Raw genomic sequence first — 23,760 nt, forward strand, 5'->3', positions numbered from 1 at the left:
GCTCACTGGGCAGGAGACGTATAATATAACAGAGCAGTCGCTCATCCTGAAGAGCAGTTCCATTAGAGCAATTGGCTTTCGCAGCAGCAATGCCTGTGCCATAACCAGACAGGAGTTCTGCTCTGTCTGGAGACTTCCTTTGCTCACCGTCGGCCCAAGGATATGCTGAAAGTAAAAGTCCTCATCTATTGATTTCTTCAGCAATAAAACATTGATCGTCTGTCACAGGAATAGAAATGAAGCAGGTTTCTACCGTCCTCAGACAGGAGGTTATAAATAATCCATGGTGAAATAGGTTTTGCAGTGCTGCTGTCCAGTTTACAGTGGAAGAATTTGGCTTGTGAAAGACTTTTTAAACTAGCCCTTTCTCCATGTTGTGCCCACAGACAATAAAGTTGAGAAGTAATGTGATATAAGGGCTTCTCACTTTGATGAGATTGGCTCTGAGATGCTGCAAAAATATTGTCCAACTGAACAGCCGCAGCATTAATATTTACTGTAAAGCCTGGGGGCCAGGCTGCTCCTTATTTCATAACTCCAGGCACTTTCTCCCTCATGTATCTCAATCCTTTGCCTGCCCCAGTTGACACGCAATTCAGGTTCGGAGTTACTCACCCTCTTTCTCCTAAGCATGCTTTCTAGAATCACAGAGGTATTAGCATGGAAACAGGCCCTTCAGCCCAACTCATCAATGCCAACCAAACTTCCCATTTGTCACATCCCTTAAAAATGTTAAGTGTCAATGAAATGTCATTCATCTGAATCGTAGATATTAAACTTACTCAAGTTGTTCTTATTGGACAATCCCGTCTGTAACTTGTTGGACAATTAAGTCCTTTCATAGAAAACAAGATCAAAACTGTACACAGCATTTCAGCATGGCTTGACTATCTCACCACTACACAGCAAAACTACAGGAATTTCTTTACTCCAGTCCCTTTAATGACAAAATCAAATATTTCTTTTACCGTTCTAAATGCTCTGCTTTTTAACTTCTGTACAAGGCAATCCAAAGCCCATCAGAATGCTAATATTTTAGATTAGATTCCCTGCAGTGTGGAAACAGGCCCTTCGGCCCAACAAGTCCACACTGACCCACTTCCCTCTGACTCATGCATCTAACACTATGGGGCAATTTAGCATGGCCAATTCACCTGACCAGCACATCTTTGGACTGTGTGAGGAAACTGGAGCACCTGGGAGGAAACCCACGCAGACACGGGGAGAATGTGCAAACTCCACACAGACAGTCTAGGAATCGAGACTGGAATCGAACCTGGGACCCTGGTGCAGTGAGGCAGCAGTGCTAACCACTGAGCCACCGTGCCGCCAATTTCTGAGTTATTCATCATTCAAAAATTATCTTTTTTATTTTTCTGCAAAAATCGATAGCTTTACATTTCACTGTACTTATTTTTTCCATCTGCCGTGATGTGGTAATCTCTCTTAACCTATTTAATGTCTCCTTCTGCAGCCTCTTTGCATGCACCTCACCTTTCTTTCTCAGTTACTTTGCCACCTAACTTCATGTTGACACAGAAATGATTTTACCTTCTTGGATCAGCGCTGAAGGAATTGAGAGAGGTGTCTAATATAATCGCCAATTAATATGGTCAATTGATGCATGCATTCTTTTAGGTTGAAGAAGGCAATGATGGACAGACATTCTGGAAATGGGCTCCACTGCACCACCTATTGACCATAGACCAAAATTGCAATCTAAATGTTGACATAGACAATCCCAATATCAAGTGTGGGCACCGAAGGATGACCAAAAATGTAATAATCAGAAGCTTGGACAATTATGAGGTTTATATTGAAAAAATGTAGATGTGTGGCATACACGAAGATGCATTTAGAGCAGAATTTAAAGGTAAGATATGACAGCTGAACATGGAATGTAGACTTCATGTGGTCAATAGATGCATAGAAAACGGTGGCGGAAGAGCCATTTAATATATTTTAAAAAGAGGGCGATAGATCTGACTATCAAGGAAGTCAAAGAATGAAGGCAGGAATGGAGTCACTGCCCCTGATAGAAGAGAGAAATTATACTTTGCATTGAAAAGCCTGTTTTAGGGCTGAGATTTCCCAGACCCTGAACATTGTGGGCAATAATAAGTCAGTCCAGAATGTTGGGAAAACATAAGTCTGATTTTGCACTGACGGTTTATCCAGTGAGATGAGAATCCCGCACGTGAGTGGCGTCAGGCATATTTTCCTGCATCTCATTATTACCAATTCTTGTCACGTTTATGTGCAGTTTGCTGTTCTCCCATGAGGCAGGTAAAAACTAGGTGAACATTCCCAAAGGTGAACATCAGAGCAGGTACTGACAATTCCAGCTCACCTTGGCTGGCAGTCCCTAACATCTTGGGGCAATCTCCTTGGGTAGCGACTCCTGCATCCTTTATACACGGAGGTTGGCATCAGACTCATCACATCATCGGGGGGGCACCTCTGTGACTCACGGAGGATACAGTTGGCCACTTCGATGCTGCACTTCTAGCACACTGACACACTGCATTATAATACTGCTGCCAGGTCGGGTGGCAAACAGGAACAGGGAACCATCTCCTGGATTGTAACAGGGTGCATCCCAGGGTTCACAGCCTTCTCTCTTTGTGCTCACTTACTTGGCGCATCTACTCAGATGATCTCAGCAATTCTGCCTTGTCTTTTTGCTCATTACCGCATCATAGAATCATACAATCCCTACAGTATGGAAACAGGCCTTTCAGCCCAACAAGTCCACACTGACCCTCTGAAGAATATCCCACCCAGACTCAAATTGTCTTTATTGGAAAATCTCATCTGTAGCTTATTAGACAATTAAATCCTTTCAAAGATAACAAGATCAAAACTATACATAGCACTTCAGCACATCTACCCTATTATTCTACATTTCCCCCTGACTAAGCACCATGCCTACACATCCTGAACACTATGGGCAATTTAACATGGCCAATTCACCGAATCTGCACATGTTTGGACTGTGGGAGGAAACCAGAGCAAACCCACGCAGACATGGGGAGAATGTGCAAATTCCACGTAGACAGTTGCCTGAGGCTGGAATCAAACCCAGGTCACTGGTGCTGTGTGGCAGCAGTGCTAATCACTGAGCCACCATGCACATCATTCAGGACTTACAAACTCACAGTATTTCACCTTTCCCTTGCCTCTTAGCAAGGGCAGCATGGTGGCTCAGTGGTTAGCACTGCTGCCTCACAACACCAGGGTCCGAGGTTCGATTCCAGTCTTGGGCAACCGGCTGTGCGGAGTTTGCACATTCTCCCTGTGTCTGTGTGGGTTTCCTCCGGGTGGTCTGATTTCCTCCCACAATCCAAAGGTCAGGTGAATTGGCCATGCTAAATTGTCCATAGTGCTAGGTGCATTAGTCAGAGGGGGGTGGGTTACTCTTCGGGAGGTTCGGTGTGGAGGGCCTGTTTCAATCTAATCATAGACAGAAAGCCAGGCAACTTGCCATGTTTGCTAGCCGTGATCAGTAAAGTGCTTCAATGCCAAACAGGCACCATGTGCCAATGTGATGTGCTTCAAATGAGACAACCATGTCTCAAAGTCTAAGGGGAGTGGTCCTCAGCTAGGTCCAGGGAGACTGTCATCATTCAGGGTGTACTGGCACAAGAAGTCAAGGGGAGTATCCAATAATAGTCGAGGAGCTTGATCACGGACAGTTGGGTGCTTGTTGCTGTCAGAGCCAGTGGTTCTGCATCAGTCCTGCACATTCAGTGCAACCAGATAAGGGTCAGTTAGGGGGTTGACAGAGTTCAGTCAGGGGCCTGAACACTCAATAGTTTACACTGAAGTGGTAGATGCAGGTACAATTATGAAGGTTGCATGGTAGCTTAGTGGTTAGGGAAAGCACAGCAGCTCAGGCAACATCCGAGGAGCAGGAAAATCGATGTTTCGGGCAAAAGCCCTTCGTCAGGGATTTTGCCCGAAATGTCAATTTTCCTGCTCCTTGGATGCTGCCTGACCTGCTGTGCTTTTCCAGCACGACTCTAATCTCCAGAATCTGCAATACCCACTTCTGCCGAGCTCAGTGGTTAGCACTGCTGCCTCGCAGCATCAGGGACCTAGGTTTGATTCCGGCCTCAGGAGTGTGTGGAGTTTGTACATTTGCCCTGTGTCTATGCGGGTTTCCTCTGAGTGCTCCAGTTTCTTCCCACAGTCCGAACATGTGCAGGTTAGGGTGGATTGGCCATGGGAAATTGTCACATAATATCCAGGGAGATGCAGGCTAGGTGGGTTAGCTGTAGGAAATGCAGGGTGACAGGGAAAGGGTAGGGGTGTAGGTCTGGAAGGGATGCTCTTCAGAGGGTTGGTGCAGACCCAAAGGGCCGAATGGCTTGCTTCCTCACTGTAGGAATTCTAATTACAATGTTTCAAAGACATTTAGATTAGTACATGAAGAGAAAAGGTTTGGAGGGGTATGGTTCAAGTGCAAGCAGGTGGGACTAGTTTAGTTTGGGATTATGGTCAGCATGGACTGGTGTCTGTTGCCATGCTGGATTCTATGATTGGTGGTTGAAGGTCTGAATGACCTATGCTAGCTCCGATTTTCTATATTCCTGTGCATGTAGAATGTGGATGCCACTGATAGGACTAGCCTTTGTTGCTCATCCTTAATTAACCTTGAAATGAATGGTTTGTTGGGCCATCTCATAAAATAATTAAGAGTCAGTCACATTGCTTTGGTCTGGAATCACATGGAGGTCAGACCAGGTAAGGATGGCAAGTTTCCTTTGCTAAAGGACATAATGTACCAGATAGGTTTTTCTTTGGTCAACTTACTAAGACTTGCTTTCCCATACAGCTTAATTGAGTTTAGAGCATTAGCCTGGGTATCCACATTACTAGTCTAGTGACATGACTATGTGACGTCTCTCTCTGGATTGCTGGCAATGGAAAATAGCTAGGGCCCTCAGATCAGATTTCTCTTTTTTAGATATACTTTCCATTGTGGGAGGTAAGAATAAGCATCCATCTTTTGGGGTTGGGAAATCAAGTTTGAAATCTAGCAGTAAAACATTTTGAACTCAGGAGAGGAAGTCTTATTCATATTTATTCCGGGTGTAATGGCTGTGAAACCTCACCAAACCTGGACAATTGTATTCTGACATCCAATTCTTTGTGTATTATCCTTTGTCTGTGTGAGCAACCCCATCAATTAGTGACACGTGAACTCTGCAAATATTGCTTCACACTTGGATAGCTGTGCAGGCACTGGCACACTGTTCCCAGTGAACCCACTCAAATATCAACACGGCTTCAAATGCTTGCACAAATAATTGCAAATGTCGACACACTCCATTGCATACCTTTCCAATGCTGACTCACTCCTTGAGAGATCCTGTTGAGAATGGAGGCAGTTCTGGAGACTGTCACATAATTTGTAAAAGGCATCAAGGGAAAGTTTACCATGCACATTAGAATCATAGAATCCCTCCAGTGTGGAAGCAGGCCATTCGGCCCATCAACTGACCCTCCAATGAGCAGCCCATCCAGACCCATCCCCTAGCCTATCCCTGTAACCCTGCATTTCCCCATTTCTAACCCACCTAGCCTGCACATCCCTGGACACTATGGGCAATTTAACATGGCTTGTACACCTAACCTGCACATCTAGATAAGAAATTTTAAGTGTTATTCTTCTTAAGTGTAATTTACAGTTACAAACAATCCTTTAGTCATCTTGGCAAAGAAAACAGGGTTACCATGATTATTCAGGGAGAAAATGAGGACTGCAGATGCTGGAGATCAGAGCTGAAAATGTGTTACTGGAAAAGCGCAGCAGGTCAGGCAGCATCCAAGGAGCAGGAGAATCGACGTTTCGGGCATGAGCCCTTCTTCAGGAATGAGGAGAGTGTGCCAAGCAGGTTAAGATAAAAGGTAGGGAGGAGGGACTTGGGGGAGGGGTGTTGGAAATGCGATAGTTGGAAGGAGGTTGAGGTGAGGGTGATAGGCCGGAGAGGGGGTGGGGGTGGAGAGGTCAGGAAGAAGATTGCAGGTTAGGAAGGTGGTGCTGAGTTCGAGGGTTGGGACTGAGACAAGGTGGGGGGGGAGGGGAAATGAGGATTTCTCCAGTTTCCTCATTTCCCTTCCCCCCACCTTGTCTCAGTCCCAACCCTCGAACTCAGCACCACCTTCCTAACCTGCAATCTTCTTCCTGACCTCTCCACCCCCACCCCCACTCCGCCTATCACCTTTACCTTAACCTCATTCCAACTATCGCATTTCCAACGCCCCTCCCCCAAATCCCTCCTCTCTACCTTTTATCTTAGCCTGCTTGGCACACTTTCCTCATTCCTGAAGTAGGGCTCATGCCCGAAACATCGATTCTCCTGCTCCTTGGATGCTGCCTGACCTACCATGATTATTCACTCTTTTTATTAATGTACAACTATAAGCATGCAACAAACCCTGGTTAAGCATGAATGTGCAGCTCTAGCTCAGCTGGTGGCTTGTTTGCTTCTGCGTTTGGAAGGTTGGAGGTCAAATTCCTCTCCAGAGGCTTGAGTGCAAGATCTTGGCTGATGTTTAAGTGCAGTGGGAACTTCATTGTCAGCGATGCCATCTTTTGGATAGAGTGTCAAACCTGAAATGCGGCTGCCCTTTCATGTGGACATAAAAAACAGAACCAAACCCCTCAGCATTATTTTGAAGAGGAGCAGTTGAGATCTTTCCGGTGCCCAGGCCAATCAAGCAGAATCACTTTGGAAAACAATAGTCATTACCTTATTGCTGTAGTGGGACTTTGCCATGTGTAATATGGTGCCATGTTTCTTGTGTCACAATAAAGATAAAATTGCCATTGTCTTACCAGACCATAGGGCTGCACTCCCATTAGAAAGGGAAGACCGGTGGTGGGTTAACCTGAGGCGAGGGGAGAGCGTCCTTTTTGGTAACCTGAGCAGGAATTGAACCCATGCTGTTGGCCAACCAGCCAAATGAACTGTTAAAACAATTTAATACTTTTCACTGGCTGTACAGTGTGTGCAGGACATCCTGAGGTTGCAGTATAAACACAAGCCTTCCTTCCTATGTAGTCCATAGAAACATTGAGATATCTGCTGGCAACAAGGAGTACTGTCAGTCCCAGACCCTCTAGGATACAGGATCCCAACAGCTGATATATCCCAGATTCTCATCTTGTGGTGTAGGCCATAGATCTCCCTTAGAACTTAAGTTGTTTGAAGAAACCATTACTTTTGAACCTGTTCTTTAATGCATGATGATGGATTGCAATCACTAAGAACTCCTTAATTACAAGGTGGCTAAAAGTGCTGTCTGATAATGCCAAATTAAAGTGGCTTCTGTAGTAATTCAATCTTCATTGAAAATGCCATTGAACAAGGATATATTATTCCTTTCTTTGACTGACTGACCCCAAATCATCTCTTCAGACTTTTATCAAAGATTTATTTTTCTTCATGCATCTTTTTAATCTAGCTTCTGCCCCACATTTCCTGAAAAATGAATATAAACTGCAATATTTTTAATAAGTTTCTCTTTTTTTCTAGAGTAGTAGGAAATAGAATTTGAAGGAAATAATTCTTTGCTGGATGGCTAGACCTTGTTACATTATAAATATTAGATTAGGAGTTACAAATACCTTCTGCCACAATAAATATTCATAGGAAATAAGCCGATAAGCTTGGTTAAAGAGACATGAAGTTGTAATTTTTTGCATCTTGTGCTCATCAGGACTGAAATGTAAGTAAACCAAATTCAGAAAGGGAACAACAATTTTGTGGGATATTTTCTTAAAAGGTTTTGAGGGGAGTGGGGTGTCTGGTCTGGTCCATAACAATATGTGGCCGATGTCTTTTTCTGCACTCTTCAGGACTGAAATTCAAAAATTCAAATTCAGAAAGGGAACAACAATTTTTACAAGACGAGAAGAGAGACTATTGGTAGGACTAAGTTTGCAATGGAGATGCTCCCTCTTCCTATGCTGTACAAATTGTTATTCCCTTTCTGAGTTTGATTTTCTTGCATTTCAGTCCTGAAGATTACAGAAAACAGCGTTGACTTCATATTGTTATGGACCAGGCAAGACTCCCCTCAAATCATTTCAAGAAAATGCCCCACACCCTAACTTTGCTAGTTGTTTTAAGCAGGTGCAACGTGGATATTGTGGAAGGGATGCAGTTGAACAAACCACGTGAGTTCTAAACAGACCAAAATTTATTTACAAGATTACCAAATGAAACACAAACAAAAGAGAACAGATACTGAATGACTTTGCCTATTCGAAAACCCAGCAGATCATCCCAAACTTAATTCTGCTGTTTCAAATACTTGCAACAATCCCCATAAGCACCCCTTGACACAAAAGGTAAAATCAAACACAGGGTCTTACAGGAGAGATGTCAGAGAGAGGGAGGATCAGCATGGACCTGTTTCTTTGTGTCCAACAGCTTCACCATTGCCTGACTGCTTTCAGTGAACAGCCAGACTGGTAAAAGCCAAGTTGGACCAGAGAAGAGCTGAACTGGAAGAACTGACCACTCTTCTTTCATTGTACAAGCGTTTTTATAAACTTGAACATGGTGGAGCTGATGTTGGGCTGGGGTGGACAAAGTTAAAAATCACGCAACACCAGCGATAAATTCTGTGCCTTATGATCCTGTTCCATAGCTAACTGATGAAGGAGAGCACTCCAAAAGCTAGTTCTTCCAAATAAACCTGTTGCAGTATAACCTGGTATGGTGTGATTTTTAACTTTAAACTTGAAGGCCTTTTGCCTGAGGCAGTATCTATTAGTAATAATCAAACAGGTTCTAAAACCATTCAAACTTAGACTTTTCAGAGTCAGTGTCTTTTAGGACCTCCTGAATAAAAACCAAGGACAACATAACCTTGTTCTTCACAACAAATCCCTTTTTAGGAATTATTTACTTGAGTGCATTATTAGGTGGTGCATCACACAATGCAGCATCAAAGTTAGGAAGATATATAAACATTATGGGGAATTGGAGACTGCATTAAAAGCTGAACACCCTTCCAACTATTTAATTAAACTTGCCAATTCTTGTAAGTTAACCATATGATTATGACTTACTCCCTTTTGTTCTACAGAGCTCTCTATTTGTTGAGTCTGAGGTCAACAACATCTTACTTACTGACTTATAATGGAAATTCTCTTTCACATTGCACAGGATAGAAATTAAATAAAAAATCATCCCTTTTTGTACGGTCTGAAGTTTTCCTCTCTCTATATCATCCTATTCCCTCTTCTCCTGAAGATGTTGATTCCATCATTTGGGAACGAGTGCCTTAATCATGTGCAAGCCTTGAGTGAACCAGTACATCATAGAGGATACCATGATTAAGTCTATTCTTGGGCTTCCACAAGCATTGGGAGAAAGTGAGGACTGCAGATGCTGGAGCTCAGAGTCGAGGGTGTGGTGCTGGAAAAGCACAGCAGGTCAGGCAGCATCTGACGTGCAGGAGAATCGATGTTTTGGACATAAGAACTTCATCAGGAAATGGCGTTCATTCCTGATGAAGGGCTTATGCCTGAAATGTCAATTCTCCTGCCCCTCAGATGCTGCCTGACCTGCTGTGCTTTTCCAGCACTACACACTTGCATAAGCACTCTCAGTTCCACAGGCCTAACTGTCCCGAGCTGTAGCCCCCTGCCTGATATTCCTTCCCATGCCTTGGGGTATTATCGCTACAAACTTGGAATAGAACCTTCCTTTTCTGTGTTGTCAGTTGGACAGAAACCTCCCAGCTAAGTGGATACAGTGCATGTGGATTAGATAATGCTCCTTAAATTGACAGTGTGTTCTGAAACAGGGATCTCCCTGGCCACTTCCAGCTTTCTCTGGGAAGATCCTAAGTCCAGTGGGGAAGCCTTGTGTGTCTATCATGAAAGAAACTGAGCAATTCTTTAAAAAATATTCAGAGTTTTTTTCCCGAAAAAACTTCTCAGAAATTGTTGAAGAAGTTCAGCAGGTCTGGCAGCATCCATGGAGAAAAAGCATAGTTAATGGTTCGAATCCAGTCACCTTTCTTTCAGAACAGATTATGGAAAAAGGTCACTGAACTCAAAATGTTAACTCTGTTTCTCACTCCACCGTTGGTGCCACGTCTGCTGAGTTTCTCCAGCAATTTCTGTTTTTGTTTGGGGATCTGCAGTTCTTTTTGTTTTTTGTAAGAGTTTTTCTCATCCTGGATTCCTTTTCTTCTCAAAAGCGTTCAGTGTTCTACATTGTTTCGGCTCCTTCGAGGGTCAGAGAGTACAAAGTGGGAGGAACCTTCTCAGTCAAGCTGACAGGTTGGGAAGACTTTTATCAGTTACAATGAAGAGCTCGAGTCATGGCCAGGTGGGAGCTTAATGTTCAAAGTACTTCTTCCTGATTAGATTCCCTACAGTGTGGAAACAGGCCCTTTGGCCTAACAAGCCCACACCAACCCTCCGAAGAGCAACCCACCCAGACCCATTCCCCTATATTTTTCCCCTTCACCTAACACTACGGGCAATTTAGCATGGCCAATTCACCTGACCTGCACATCTTTGGACTGTGGGAGGAAACCGGAGCACCTGGAGGAAACCCATGCAGACACAGGGAAAATGTGCAAACTCCACCCAGACAGTTGCCTGAGGTGGGAATTGAACCCAGGTCTCTGGCACTGTGAGGCAGCAGTGCTAACCACTGTGCCACCGTGCCACCCAGAATATCCTCATTGGACCACAGGTCTCTCACAACATCTTGGTAGGTGTTGTGTGTCTGGAGCATCACTCACCTGCAGGGAGAAAAAGTGAGGACTGCAGATGCTGGAGAGTCAGAGTTGAAAAGTGTGGTGCATTTCTGATGAAGGCCTTATGCCCACTATGTAGACTCTCCTTCTCCTCAGATGCTGCCTGAACTGCTGTGCTTTTCCAGCGCTACACATTTTGACTATCACTCACCTACAGTCAAGCTTCCCTTGGGCCGGAGCAGTTTTTGCAGCTCCACCTCCTAGCTCTCTTAGGGTACTAGAGCAGAAGCCACATCATTACCAACTCCTACAGCAGTAGCCGGAGCAACATGTGGCCACTTTTCTCACGCGTTCCCTTCCACCAGGCTAAGGGGATGGACACCAATGTCCAGTTGGAGGTGACAAGAACACAGGGTAAAAAGGGAGATGATCAACTTACAGACAAAAACAAAAATTGCTGGAAAAGCTCTGCAAGTCTGGCAGCATCTGCGGAGAGAACTCAGAGTTATCGTTTCAGGTTGAGCAAGCCTTCCACTGAATTGAAGATTAAGTCCCTTGAATTATCTGAGCGTCAGTGCCGCAGGTGGTAGTTTGGCTTAGCATGACCTGCTGATACTTTCAGACTCCTGCTTCATGATCTCCTTCTCCACGTACCCAGGCCGGCTCACATTGCCAACGCTGGCAAGCTACCTAGGGGAATCTGTCACTCCCTGTACCCATGTCTCCAGCTCTCACCATATTGTGATCTCTTTCCTCCAGACAGAATGGAAAGCAGGGAGATGTGAACGGTCGCAAAGCGTTCCATGAAGAGGAGGTGCAGGAAGTATTTGTGAATGATGTGCACGAAGCTTTGGGGTGGATGGGCTGAGAGTGAATGCCTTGAAACAATTTGGTTATAAAACACATGATGTTATCCACTTCAAGCAATTGTATTTGACCCTTTTATGGGAATTCAGAGTCACTAATAAGGCCAGAAATTACACCCTCACCCTGAATTGCATTTCTGGTGTAGATACAGCTGTAATGCTAGTGGGAGTTCAAAGATTTTGATCCAGAGTCAATGAAGGAAGGGTGGTGTAGTTCCAAGAGATGATGCCATGTGATGTGGAAGCTGGTGGTGAGTTGAAGTCACAGGTTTGGAAGGTGCTGACCAAGAGGACTGGAGAAATAGGAGGTGTCTTATAGATGGCGCATGCTGGTGCACTGTACTTCATGTGGAAGGAGTGAACATTTATAATGGTGGATGGGCTTCCAATCAAATAGGATGGTTTGAGCTTCATGGTATTAAGCTTCTTGAGTGTTATTGGATCTGCACTCATCCAGGCAAGTGAGCCTAATGATAGATGGAAGGACATTGACGAGGCTGCTAAAGATAGTTGAGTATAAGACACTACCATGATGATCTACTGCAGTGATATCTGGGGATTGAAAGATTGGCTTCCAACAACCCTAACCATCTTCCTTTGTGTCAGGCATGACTCCATCCAGTTTCTCCTGCTTCCCAGTGACTTCAGTTGGGTTAGAATTTCAAATACTGCATTGCTCACACTTCACCTCCGGAATTGAGCTGCTTTGTGTGCGTTTGGAACAAGACCGTAACAAGGTCAGGGGCTCGGTGCAGAACACTAACAGAGCCAGAGAGCAGCTTGTTATGGTTTAACTGCTGCTTGATCCCATATCAATGACACCTTCCATTAATGTTCCTACAATTACAAGCAGAATAATAGGCAGTAAGTGAATTCTGCCTTTTGTGTGCATGACAGAGCTGGGTAATGTTTCACATTGTCGGGTGGAAGCCAGTGTTGTAATTGTGATGGAGCTACTTGGCTAGGGGGGCAACTAACTCAAAAGAACAAGTCTTTGGTACAACTGACATATTATTGACATCCTTTGCAATATGCAATGCCTTCAACTGTGTCTTGAAGCACATGAAAGACTGATGTTGAGGAGGGCGAGATGGATCATCTTCTACCTGGAAATGATTACAACACTTCCCCTCTCTTTCTTTCTTTTGTATTCATGTGACGGGCTCCCATCCTTGGGGATGGGGATATTTGTAAGGTCCCCTCCTCCGGTTCATTGTTTAAATGTCCGCCATTATTCGTGGCTGGCAGGACTGCAGAGAAAAGATCTGATTTGTTAGTTTTCCAGCTCTACATGCAGTCATCAAGTAGCCAATGCAATTATCTCCATAGATATTCACAACTTGACTCATTCTTTGGGGTAGTGAACAATAGGTAATTATAAAACTAATGGATTGCATAAGTACAATCATTCACTCACAAAACACTTTATTTAACTGAACAGAATATCATTTTTCTAATAACTATATTTTGGATAATCCGCTATGAACAGATATCAGAGGAAAATACTATTTATTTTCTGCTCTTGCTGATTGGGTAGTTTTTGGAACTATTTATGTTTGGACAGTAATTATATTTTGCATCTTTTAAAAATCAGAATGGCTGTAAGACTCAGTCAGGCAGGTCTGCTAAGCATTAATGCTACATATGGGAAAAAGATTGTCCACTTTTCTATTGACAACTTTCACACATAAACTCATTATTTAGATTTTGCTGTTTTATCAGAACACAGCCCTTACAGTCAAGTATTTAGAGTCATATAGATGTACAGCATGGAAACAGACCCTTCGGTCCAACCTGTCCACACCGACCAGATATCCCAACCCAGTCTAGTTCCACCTGCCAGCACTGGGACCATATCCCTCCAAACCCTTCCTATTCATATATCCATCCAAATGCCATTTAAATGTTTAATTGTACCAGCCTCCACCACATCCTCTGGCAGCTCATTCCATACACGTACCACCCTCTGCGTGAAAAAGTTGCCCCTTAAGTCTCTTTTATATCTTTCCCCTCTCACCCTAAATCTATGCCCTCCAGTTCTGGACTCCCCAAAGACATTGGGCTCCTTCTTCAAAGACCGCAATTTCCCCTCAGACATGGTTGACGATGCTCTCCACCGCATCTCCTCCACTTCCCGCTCCTCCGCCCTTGAACCTTGCCCCTCCAATCGCCACCAGGACAGAACCCCACTGGTCCTCACCTACCACCCCACTAACCTCCAGATACATCGTATCATCCTTCGTCACTTCCGCCACCTCCAAACAGACCCCACCACCAAGGATATATTTCCCTCCCCTCCCCTATCAGCGTTCCGGAAAGACCACTCCCTCCGCGACTCCCTTGTCAGATCCACATCCACTACCAACCCAACCTCCACTCCCGGCACCTTCCCCTGCAACCGCAAGAAATGCAAAACTTGCGCCCACATCTCCCCCCCTCACTTAGCTCCAAGGCCCCAAGGGATCCTTCCATATCCGTCACAAATTCACCTGCACCTCCACACACATCATTTACTGCATCCGCTGCACCCGATGTGGCCTCCTCTATCTTGGGGAGACAGGCCACCTACTTGCGGAATGTTTCAGAGAACACCTCTGGGACACCGGTACCAACCAACCCAACCACTCCATGGCTGAACACTTTAACTCCCCCTCTCACTCTGCCAAGGACATGCAGGTCCTTGGCCTCCTCCATCGCCAGACCATGGCAACACGACACCTGGAGGAAGAGCGCCTCATCTTCGGCCTAGGAACCCTCCAACTACAAGGGATGAATGCAGATTTCTCCAGCTTCCTCATTTCCTCTCCCCCCAACTTATCTCAGTCCCAACCCTCACACTCAGCACCGCCTTCTTGACCTGCAATCTTCTTCCCGACCTCTCCACCCCCACCCCCTCTCCAGCCTATCACCCTCACCTTAACCTCCTTCCACCTATCGCATTCCCAACACCCCTCCCCCAAGTCCCTCCTCCCTACCTTTTATCTTAGCCTGCTTGGCACACCTTCCTCATTCCTGAAGAAGTGCTTAACCCCGAAACGTCGATTCTCCTGCTCCTTGGATGCTGCCTGACCTGCTGCGCTTTTCCAGCAACACATTTTTCAGCTCTGATCTCCAGCATTTGCAGTCCTCACTTTCTCCTAACCCACATTTCAGACAAATACACAGCGTCTCAAAGCACAGGTTTAATGATATTGGAAGAAAGGCAGAACCCGGAATTTCACCGCAGGATTAACCTCTGCCCTACTCAAAGACAGATGCCTATTTGGCAGTAGACTGGTCAAAACTCAGAACAAGAGGTTTGCCAGCAGGAATGCACTTAAATAGGGAGAAAAACAGGTAAAGAAAGAATGCTTATTTTATTTTAGGCACTGATCGCCTATTTGAATGATGTTATGATACAGTGGTACTGTCCCTCTTCTGGGCTGGAAGCTCCATGTTTTCTGCCAAATTTCCTCAGCTTCCCGAGGAAGAAGAGACGTTGTTGGGCCTTTGTAACCAGTGTGTCCACATGAAGAGTCCAGTAAAGCTTGTTGTGGATGACCACACCCAGGAGTTTGAAACTCTCCACTCATTCCACCTCTGCGCTGTTAATGTGTAGAGGGGCATGAGTAACAACCTGCCGAAAGTCAATAATGAATTCTTTGGTTTTGCCAGCATTGAGAGCTAGGTTGTTCTCAGTGCACCATTTTTCCAGGTCTTCCACCTCCCATCTGTAGTCTGTTTTGTCGCCATCTGAGATTCGACCGACTATGGTGGTGTCATCAGTGAACTTGTAAATGGCATTAGTCTGGTAGTTGGTGACATAAACAAGGTGGTTAGCCACCAGCTGAGTGGCATACCCTGCGCATGACCATGTGTACAGTGTGTGTATGTGCTTGAACATGCATGTGCTTATGTGCATGCATGTTCATATGTATTCACACGAGTTCACATGTGCATGTGATTACATGTGTGCATGATGGCACATATCTGTGTACATGTGTGCATGTGCTTCTATGTGAATGTGCTTATGCATGTGTCTGCTCCACTTTGTTCGTGTGCGTGTCCTCGTGTGCGTGTCTAAGTGGGCCCCTGGTCTTGTTAGGACCTTCTCTGTTTTCCCAGTATTGCTGGCTGCATTTGGAACTCTTCTCTCTTCATAGCTCCATCTTCCTACCATGCAGTTTCAAGCTCAGGACATTGTTTCACCTCACGACTGGTTACAGTTTAACATGAGAATTAGCATAAAATATCTTTGTAAGAAACAAAGAAAGGCCTCACATTACAGAATGACAAATATGCAAAATAGTAGCTTTTGTATGTATAAAACAAAATAATCAGCTTTTGGGATTTTCGCGTGTTCTGCTCAGTATCGAGTAAGAAGCTTCAGTGTTCCCAATAACTAAATGATGCATATAAAATTACTTTGAATAATGTCTCATCTGCAAAATATACCTAACCTACATATGCGGCTATAAATGATTGTATTTGTATTTTCTAACACTTGAACATGGGACTTCAAGAGAGGAATACAAAAACATTCTGCAATGAATCATTTCTATTGTTCAGGAAGTATGATGAAAGGTGTATCGTATATTATATTTGGGATTAGATGTCAAAGTACAACCAGATGGATGTGAGTCAGCTCTGTGAAGACTTTCTTTAAAAAATAAAACAGGTCAGAAAGTATTTTAAAACAATGACCTAAGTGCATCAATTCTAAGAAGGCTTGTGATTGCAGGGCCTTTAAGGTGTTAGTAGATGGAATATTTATGCTGTTGAGTTTACAACAGACCTGAAAGCCATTAATTTTAGCTTTTGGATGGCATTCAGAAGAATCAGGAATTCAGTTTGGAAGAAAGGAAATTTCTTCCAGTGGGAAAATCATGCTTTTAATTCAGGGGAACCAGTCATTGTACCCAAACATTTTTGTCTGTGAACCTTTTAAACCAGGACTCTCGATAGAAATCCGAAAGCTGTTGAAAATGATGACGTTCAGGCTTTGAATCAAAATTTTGTGAAGCTCATGCCAATCGACTCAAAGGAATTATAAAACTGTCTCTGCAATCCGTAGGAGAGAAATTAGGAGGAGTGAGTTAAATAAAAACTTAGAGTTGAGGTGGAGTGAAAATTAACTGGAATTGTGTTTCTACAAAAGGATAATGTTGGGAAGCATATTTGAATGTTGCTTTTCTGTTAACATTAAGATTTTCCTAACTGTCTTGCATGCACATATACAGGTATACTCTTTTTTTTCTTTTTTTGCACTCAACTTATGTTCGGATGTTAAAGAACACCTGCAGCCTCGTGTGAATCTGTTTCAGTGATTAACCACCACATCAATCAAATTAAAACATTTTTAAAAATCTATCAAGCCAGATTTCATTCTGAAATATGACTTGTCCAGTAGTATTACCATCAACTGGATCATAAAAGAGGAAGGTGTCAGTGAGTGAGATGCTCAAATTTCTACAGTCAGCTAGAGTCATACGGCATGGAAACAGATCCTTCAGTCCAACTTGTCCATTCCAACCAAGTTTCCCAAACTAAATGTGTTGCATTTCCCTGTGTTTGGCCCATATCCCTCTAAATCTTTCCTAATTACATACCAGTGCAAATGTATTTTACATGTTGTAACCGCATTTATAACTTCCACGAGGCAGTTCATTCCATACACGAATCACCCTTTCTGTGAAAAGGTTGCTCCTCAGGTCCCTTTTAAATCTTTCTCTTCTCATCTTAAAAGTATGACCTCTAGTTTTGAACTCCCCTATCCTGGGGAAAACACCTTTGCGACTCACCTTATCTATGCCCCTCATCATTTTGTAAACTGAGAAAGATTATATTCCAGATGTGGTTAGGTATCTCCGGATCAAAGCTGAGACCAATGGGAAGGGATTAGGCTTCATTTAACTTGCTGAATTCTCTTGTGGGTTATCATAACTGCATCACTGAATTCTTACTGCAGCATCTGACAATGTCTTAAAATATTAATTTTTTAAAACCCAATGCTCTGCACCACAGCTTTCCATTAAGTATTAATGTAATTGTTTTTTTTTGGACACAGACTTGCCAAGTTGTATAATCTTGGCTGAATGAGTTACTCAGTTGTGGCCTCTCATTTCTCAAGCAGCTGATTAGGGATTTAAATTGCGCTTCAACACATAGCTGAGGCTGGCAATTCAGGGAAGTGTCACCTTACTTCAGGCACAGTCCCTCAGGTGAAATGGGATGGGTGATAGCAAGAAACACTGAAAACAAAAGGTAGTGGGAATTTCAATCTGTTTCCCTCAAAGGCTGAGGGTTTGTCAAGTGAAAATGTCACACCTGTACATTTCTGTCTCAAACAATGCATAAAACATTGCGTTATCTAATCATTTTTCTCATTGCTATTTGTTCTGCAAAATTGGCTGTCACATTTCCTACACTAGAACAACACTTTAAAAGTATTGCACTGACAGTACAACAAGTCGAGAGGTCCTTTGGGCAATGAAATTTATTCTCTTCATGCACGTATTCTTTTCCCCTCTATTTCTTCAAAAGTAAAAATGAGAGGGACACAAGCCATTTATGGAGAGATAATGGATAGGTTAACTAAGTGGACAGAAAATTAGCAATAGGAATATAATGTTGGAAAATTTGCATGTGTTCTATTTGGGAGTGAGAACAAGTGAACGGAATATTATTTAAATGGAGAAAAATTGCTGAAAGCTGCAACACAAAAGGGACTGGGATGTACTTGTGCACAGAAAGCTGACAGACAGGTGCAGCAGGTAATCAGGAAGGCAAATGGTCCTTATTTCAAGGGGGTTGGAGTACAAGAGTAGGAAAGTCTTACTGCAACTGAACAAGATTCTAGTGAGGCCACATAGAGTCATAGAGATGTACAGCATGGAAACAGACCCTTCGGTCCAACCTGTCCATGCTGACCAGATACTCCAACCCAATCTAGTCCCACCTGCCAGTACCTGGCCTATATCCCTCAAAACCCTTCCTATTCATATGTCCACCCAAATGCATTTTAAATGTTGCAATTGTACCAGCCTCCACCACTTCCTCTGGCAGCTCATTCCATACCCGTACCACCCTCTACATGAAAAAGTTGCCCTTTTGGTCTCTTTTATATTTTTCCCCTCTCACCCTAAACCTAGGCCCTCTAGTTCTGGACTCCCCGACCCCAGGAAAAAGACTTTGCCTATTTCCCCTATCCATGCCCCTCATAATTTTGTAAACCTCTATAAAGTCACCCCTGAACCTCCGATGCTCCAGGGAAAACAGCCCCAGCCTATTCAGCCTCTCCCTATAGCTCAAATCCTCCAACCCTGGCAACATTCTTGTAAATCTTTTCTGAACCCTTTCAAGTTTCACAACATCTTTCCGATAGGAAGGAGACCAGAATTGCATGCAATATTCCAACAGTGGCCTAACCAATGCCCTGCACAACTGCAACATGACCTTCCAATTCCTGTGTCAATACTCTGACCAACAAAAGAAAGGAAAGCATACCAAATGCCTTCTTCACTAACCTGTCTACCTGTGACTCCACTTTCAAGGAGCTATGAACCTGCACTTCAAGGTCTCTTTGTTCAGCAACACTCCCTAGGACCTTACCATTAAGTGTATAAGTCCTGCTAAGATTTGCTTTCCCAAAATGCAGCACCTCGCATTTATCTGAATTAAATTTCTCAGCCCATTGGCCCATCTGGTCAAGATCCTGTTGTAATCTGAAGTAACCCTCTTCGCTGTCCACGACACCTCCAATTTTGGTGTCATCTGCAAACTTACTAACTGTACCTCTTATGCTCGCATCCAATCATTTATGTAAATGACAAAAAGTAGTGGACCCAGCATCGATCCTTGTGGTACTCCACTGGTCACAGGCCTCCAGTCTGAAAAACAACCCTCCACCACCACCCTCTGTCTTCTACATTTGAGCCAGTTCTGTATCCAAATGGCTAGTTCTCCCTGTATTCCATGAGATCTAACCTTGCTAACCAGTCTCCCATGGGGAACCTTGTCGAACGCCTTACTGAAGTCCATATAGATCACATCTACCACTCTGCCCTCATCAATCTTCTTTGTTACTTCTTCAAAAAACTCAATCAATCTGGAGTACTGGAAACAGTTTTGGTCCCCTTATTTGAGGAAAGATAGTTCATTGGAGGCAGTTCAGAGCAGTTTATGAAGATGATCCCTAGTTTGGAGGGATTGTCTAATGAGCAAAGGCTAAACAGGTTGAGAATTTACTCATTGGAATTTAGGATGATGAGGTGATCCCACTGAAACATATAGTATTCTTAAGGGGCTTGACAAGGTAAATTCTGGGAGGATGTTTACCTCATGGGAGCGTCTCGGGCCAAAGGGCACAGTCTCAGAATAAAGCATGCCAATTGAAGGTGCCATTTTCTTCCTTCAAAGGATTGTAACTTCTTGCCATGGAGAAATGTTGGGCCAAAGTCTTTGAGTGTATTTAGGGCTGAGATAGATATTTAGATTCTTGATGAGCAAGTGATTCAAGGGTTATGGGGAAAGGGCAGGAAAGTGGACATAGGGAATACCTGATCAGCAATGACCCTATTTAATGGTGGAGCAGGGTCAAGAGGCCAAATGGCCTACTCTTGTTCCTATTTTTTACAGTCTTATTTGTCAAACCAACTCACATGTTACTCTGGAAAACTGAGAGAACGAGCTGCATTAATTAATAAGCTAGTTTATTGTCAAACTCCATTGCAAGGTAGATTTTGCAATGTTTTTCAGAGAAACTCAAATTGCATTACTGATTAAATTCTCAAGCATTCATAACAGAACAGCAATTGAGACATACAGTATTTGAAAAGTGGATTTTTCCTCAGTTTAAAAAAAAATCAAGTTCACATTCCCCAATGCTTTTACATTCATTATTATCTATCTTTTGAGATTTTAACAAGAATGTCATAGAGTCATACAGCACAGAAACAGAACCTTTGGTCCAACTAGTCCATGCCGACCATTATCCCAAACTAAACTAGTCCCCCATGTCTGCACTTGGTCCAAATCCTTCCAAACCTTTCCTATTCATGTATTTATCCAAATGTCTTTTAAACATTGTAATTGTACCCACAACCAGCACTTCCTCAGAAAGTTCATTTCATACAAGAACCACCCTCTGCATAAAACAGTTGCCTCTCATGTGCTTTTTAAATCTTTCTCACCTTAAACATATGCCCCCTAATCTTAAAATTCCCCACCCTATAGAAAAGGACACTTGCCATTCATCTTATCCATGCCCCTCATGATTTTATAAACCTCTGTAAGGTCACCCCTCAACCTACCACACTCCAGTGAGAAAAGTCCCAATCAATTCAGCCTCTGATGATCAAATTGTGGACCAAATATTAAAAAATACACCATGTTGGATTTTCTTTTTGTGAATGGCTGTGTCTCAGGATGAGTTTTGGTATTGATTAAATTCTGTACAATCCTTACATTGGGCTTTACAGCTGTAATTTTCTGTTGTCCTGCCAGCCCGGTCGAAAAGCATGGTGATGGGAGAGCACAGTCGAGTCTCCAGCAGACCATCCTCACCCAGTCTACAGGATAAAGCATTAAAATCAGGATGGTTAAAGAAACAGAGAAGCATCATGAAGAACTGGCAGCAGCGATGGTTCGTTCTCAGGGGAGAACAGCTCTACTATTACAAAGATGAGGAAGAGAATAAACCCCAGGTAATGCATAAAGGTGTCATATTTTCATGAAGCTTCCTGACTGCCTTAAAATAACAATGTACTTGTCTTGACCTTGTAAGAGATACACTGAAATTAAATCCAGTTTACCATATGGTATTATACAGCTGACTTAAGGGCAGTACGGTGGCTCAGCCGTTAGCACTACTGCCTCATAGCACCAGGAACCCAGGTTCGATTCCAGTCTTGGGCAACTATCTGTGTGGAGTTTGCATATTCTCCCCACGTCTGCCCAGGCTTCCTCCGGGTAGAATAGAATACTTTCATAGAATCCCTACAGTGTGGAAACAGACCCTTTGGCCCTACAAGCCCACACTGACCCTCCGAAGAGAATCCCACCCAAACCCATTCTTTTACGTTTACCCCTAACCTACACATCTCTGAACACCATGGGCAATTTAGAATGGCCAATTCACCTAACCTGTGGGAGGAAACTGGGGCACCTGGAGGAAACCCATACATACACAGGGAGAATGTGCAAACTCCACACAGAGGGTGCTCTGGTTTTCTCCCACAATCCAAATATGTGCAGGTTAGGTGAATTGGCCACCCTATATTTCCCATAGTGTTAGGTACATTAGTTAGGGGTAATTGTAGAGTAATAGATTAGGGGAATGGGTCACTCTTCAGAGGGTTGTTGTGGACCTGTTGGGCGGAAGGGCCTGTTTCCACACTGTAGAGTTTCTATGACTTCACAGAATGGCTGTGATCATAACCAAGGCTATTTGGCCCATCATGTTAGCACTGACTCTCTGAAACTGCCTTATGACTTAGGGCCATTCTCATATCTCCATTCTGAGGATGGGTCCCCCCACCAGTAATGTTAACTTTGATTTCTCTCCACAGATGCTGCCAGACATGCTGACCTTTCCCAGCAATTACTGTTTTCGTTTCTGATTTACAGCGTCTGCAGTTCATTTGGTTCTCATTTCTCCGTATCTGTCTAACCAGCTCCTATTCAAATAATCATCTCATTGCCTCGGAATGCCTCGACTGAACCTGTGTCCAGTGCATTCCCGACCCTAACTGCGTGCTGTGAGAAAGGCTTTCTCATTTCACATTATCTTTGTTTCTAAATAACTTGCATGAGCATTAGAAGATTTTACACAGCTCAGTCTTTCTGATAGAACTGGATTATAGAAAAGCTGTATCAGTCATTTTTCAGGGAGTGTAAAAAGCGGTGTTGTTTTGATCTGCATGGAAAGCTGGTGTATAACAGTAAGAGTTTGGACAATTAATTTCCACCTAGAGTCTTGTTTTGACCTTCAAATTAGCAATTAACTAAAAATGTCTCTCTGACATAAGTTGTTCCAGCCTTAAAAGAGATGCATAAACAAGGCCCCCACTAACAGCTGCAGCTTGTTAATAATGTACCTTAATTAAACAGCTTTGCAAAATCTTGAATCAGCTGTTTCAGTCTGTACCGTGAGCTGGTGAATGTGTTTCTTTTTCAAAGGATTAAATTCTCCCTCAAAGTTAGTATTTTTATTTATTTTAGTGAATTAACTTTTAATCTAGCTTTAAAATTTAGAAATTAATGGTAAAATTGCAAAGGGTCAATAGTGATTCACGAAGAGGAGAGATTGAGTTTGTCAAACTTGTTGGGGTTTGTGAGCATGTTACTCATCGTGTAAACATTGGAGAATCAGTAGATATTGTACATAAGTCCAGTTTACCTTCACTGCACAATACAGCTGATTTCACAGAGTTGCTGTGATCTGTAAGGCAGCTATTTGGTTCATTTTGTCTGCACTGATTCTTCAGAATCTGCCTTATGATTTAGGACTGTCCTCATTTCTCCATAACCATGCAACTAGCTTCTATTGAAAAAGAAATCCCATGACTTCTGTGTCAAAGCAAATTTAAAACTCAATTAAACTGTTTTGGATACAGATATTACACTACAGTATCTGTGGTACCCACCAATCTCAGCAGGTAAGGACATAATCTCAGAAGAGAGACAGGCAGTCAGAAATAACAACTGCCTCTTGATATATATCACTGCTAATGCTTCCCCATTTGGTATTGACTCCACTGAATCATATTTGATTAGCACATCAATTGCAATAGTATTGGTGCTAGTGACTCCATACCCATGTCCTCCCCACTTCTGCCTTGCCTCTCACTCCAGCTGCCTGACATTGGGACTGGGATACATTCCCAGCAATGGTCACTGTTCCCTGTGATGCTACTGGGATTGGGGAGCTGTCAGCCATTTGATTGGCATACACCTTGCAAAGGTAGACCCAAAAGTCTTGCCTCAAGACAACTAATGCCCTTCACATATTAAGTGAGTCACGGGCAATAGAACAGGCTTGCTGCTGTTTTTTAAACCCCCAACCCCTCCCCCAATGCCTCATTAAATCTGGTCCATAGTTGCAGAATTATACTACTAGATCTGGACTGAAGTGGCATCCAATAAGGAACGAATGCTTCCAGTCAATGCTATCTCCATTTCA

General features: G+C 43.4%; 1 protein-coding gene across 1 annotated transcript in view; it reads left to right on the top strand.

Moving 5' to 3' along the window:
* The window catches only part of arhgap22a (Rho GTPase activating protein 22a), a 388,741-nt gene that overhangs the window by 52,547 nt on the left and 312,434 nt on the right, over window positions 1–23,760 (top strand). The window contains exon 2 of the mRNA XM_087982560.1: window positions 21,084–21,283. Coding sequence (XP_087838686.1) covers window positions 21,084–21,283 — 200 coding nt within the window. The remainder of the gene's footprint in view (window positions 1–21,083; window positions 21,284–23,760) is intronic.

This window comes from Chiloscyllium plagiosum, unplaced genomic scaffold, assembly GCF_037043375.1.
Source record: "Chiloscyllium plagiosum isolate Xiang-an unplaced genomic scaffold, Cpla_swu_hap1 HiC_scaffold_43, whole genome shotgun sequence".
Classification (NCBI taxonomy): domain Eukaryota; kingdom Metazoa; phylum Chordata; class Chondrichthyes; order Orectolobiformes; family Hemiscylliidae; genus Chiloscyllium; species Chiloscyllium plagiosum.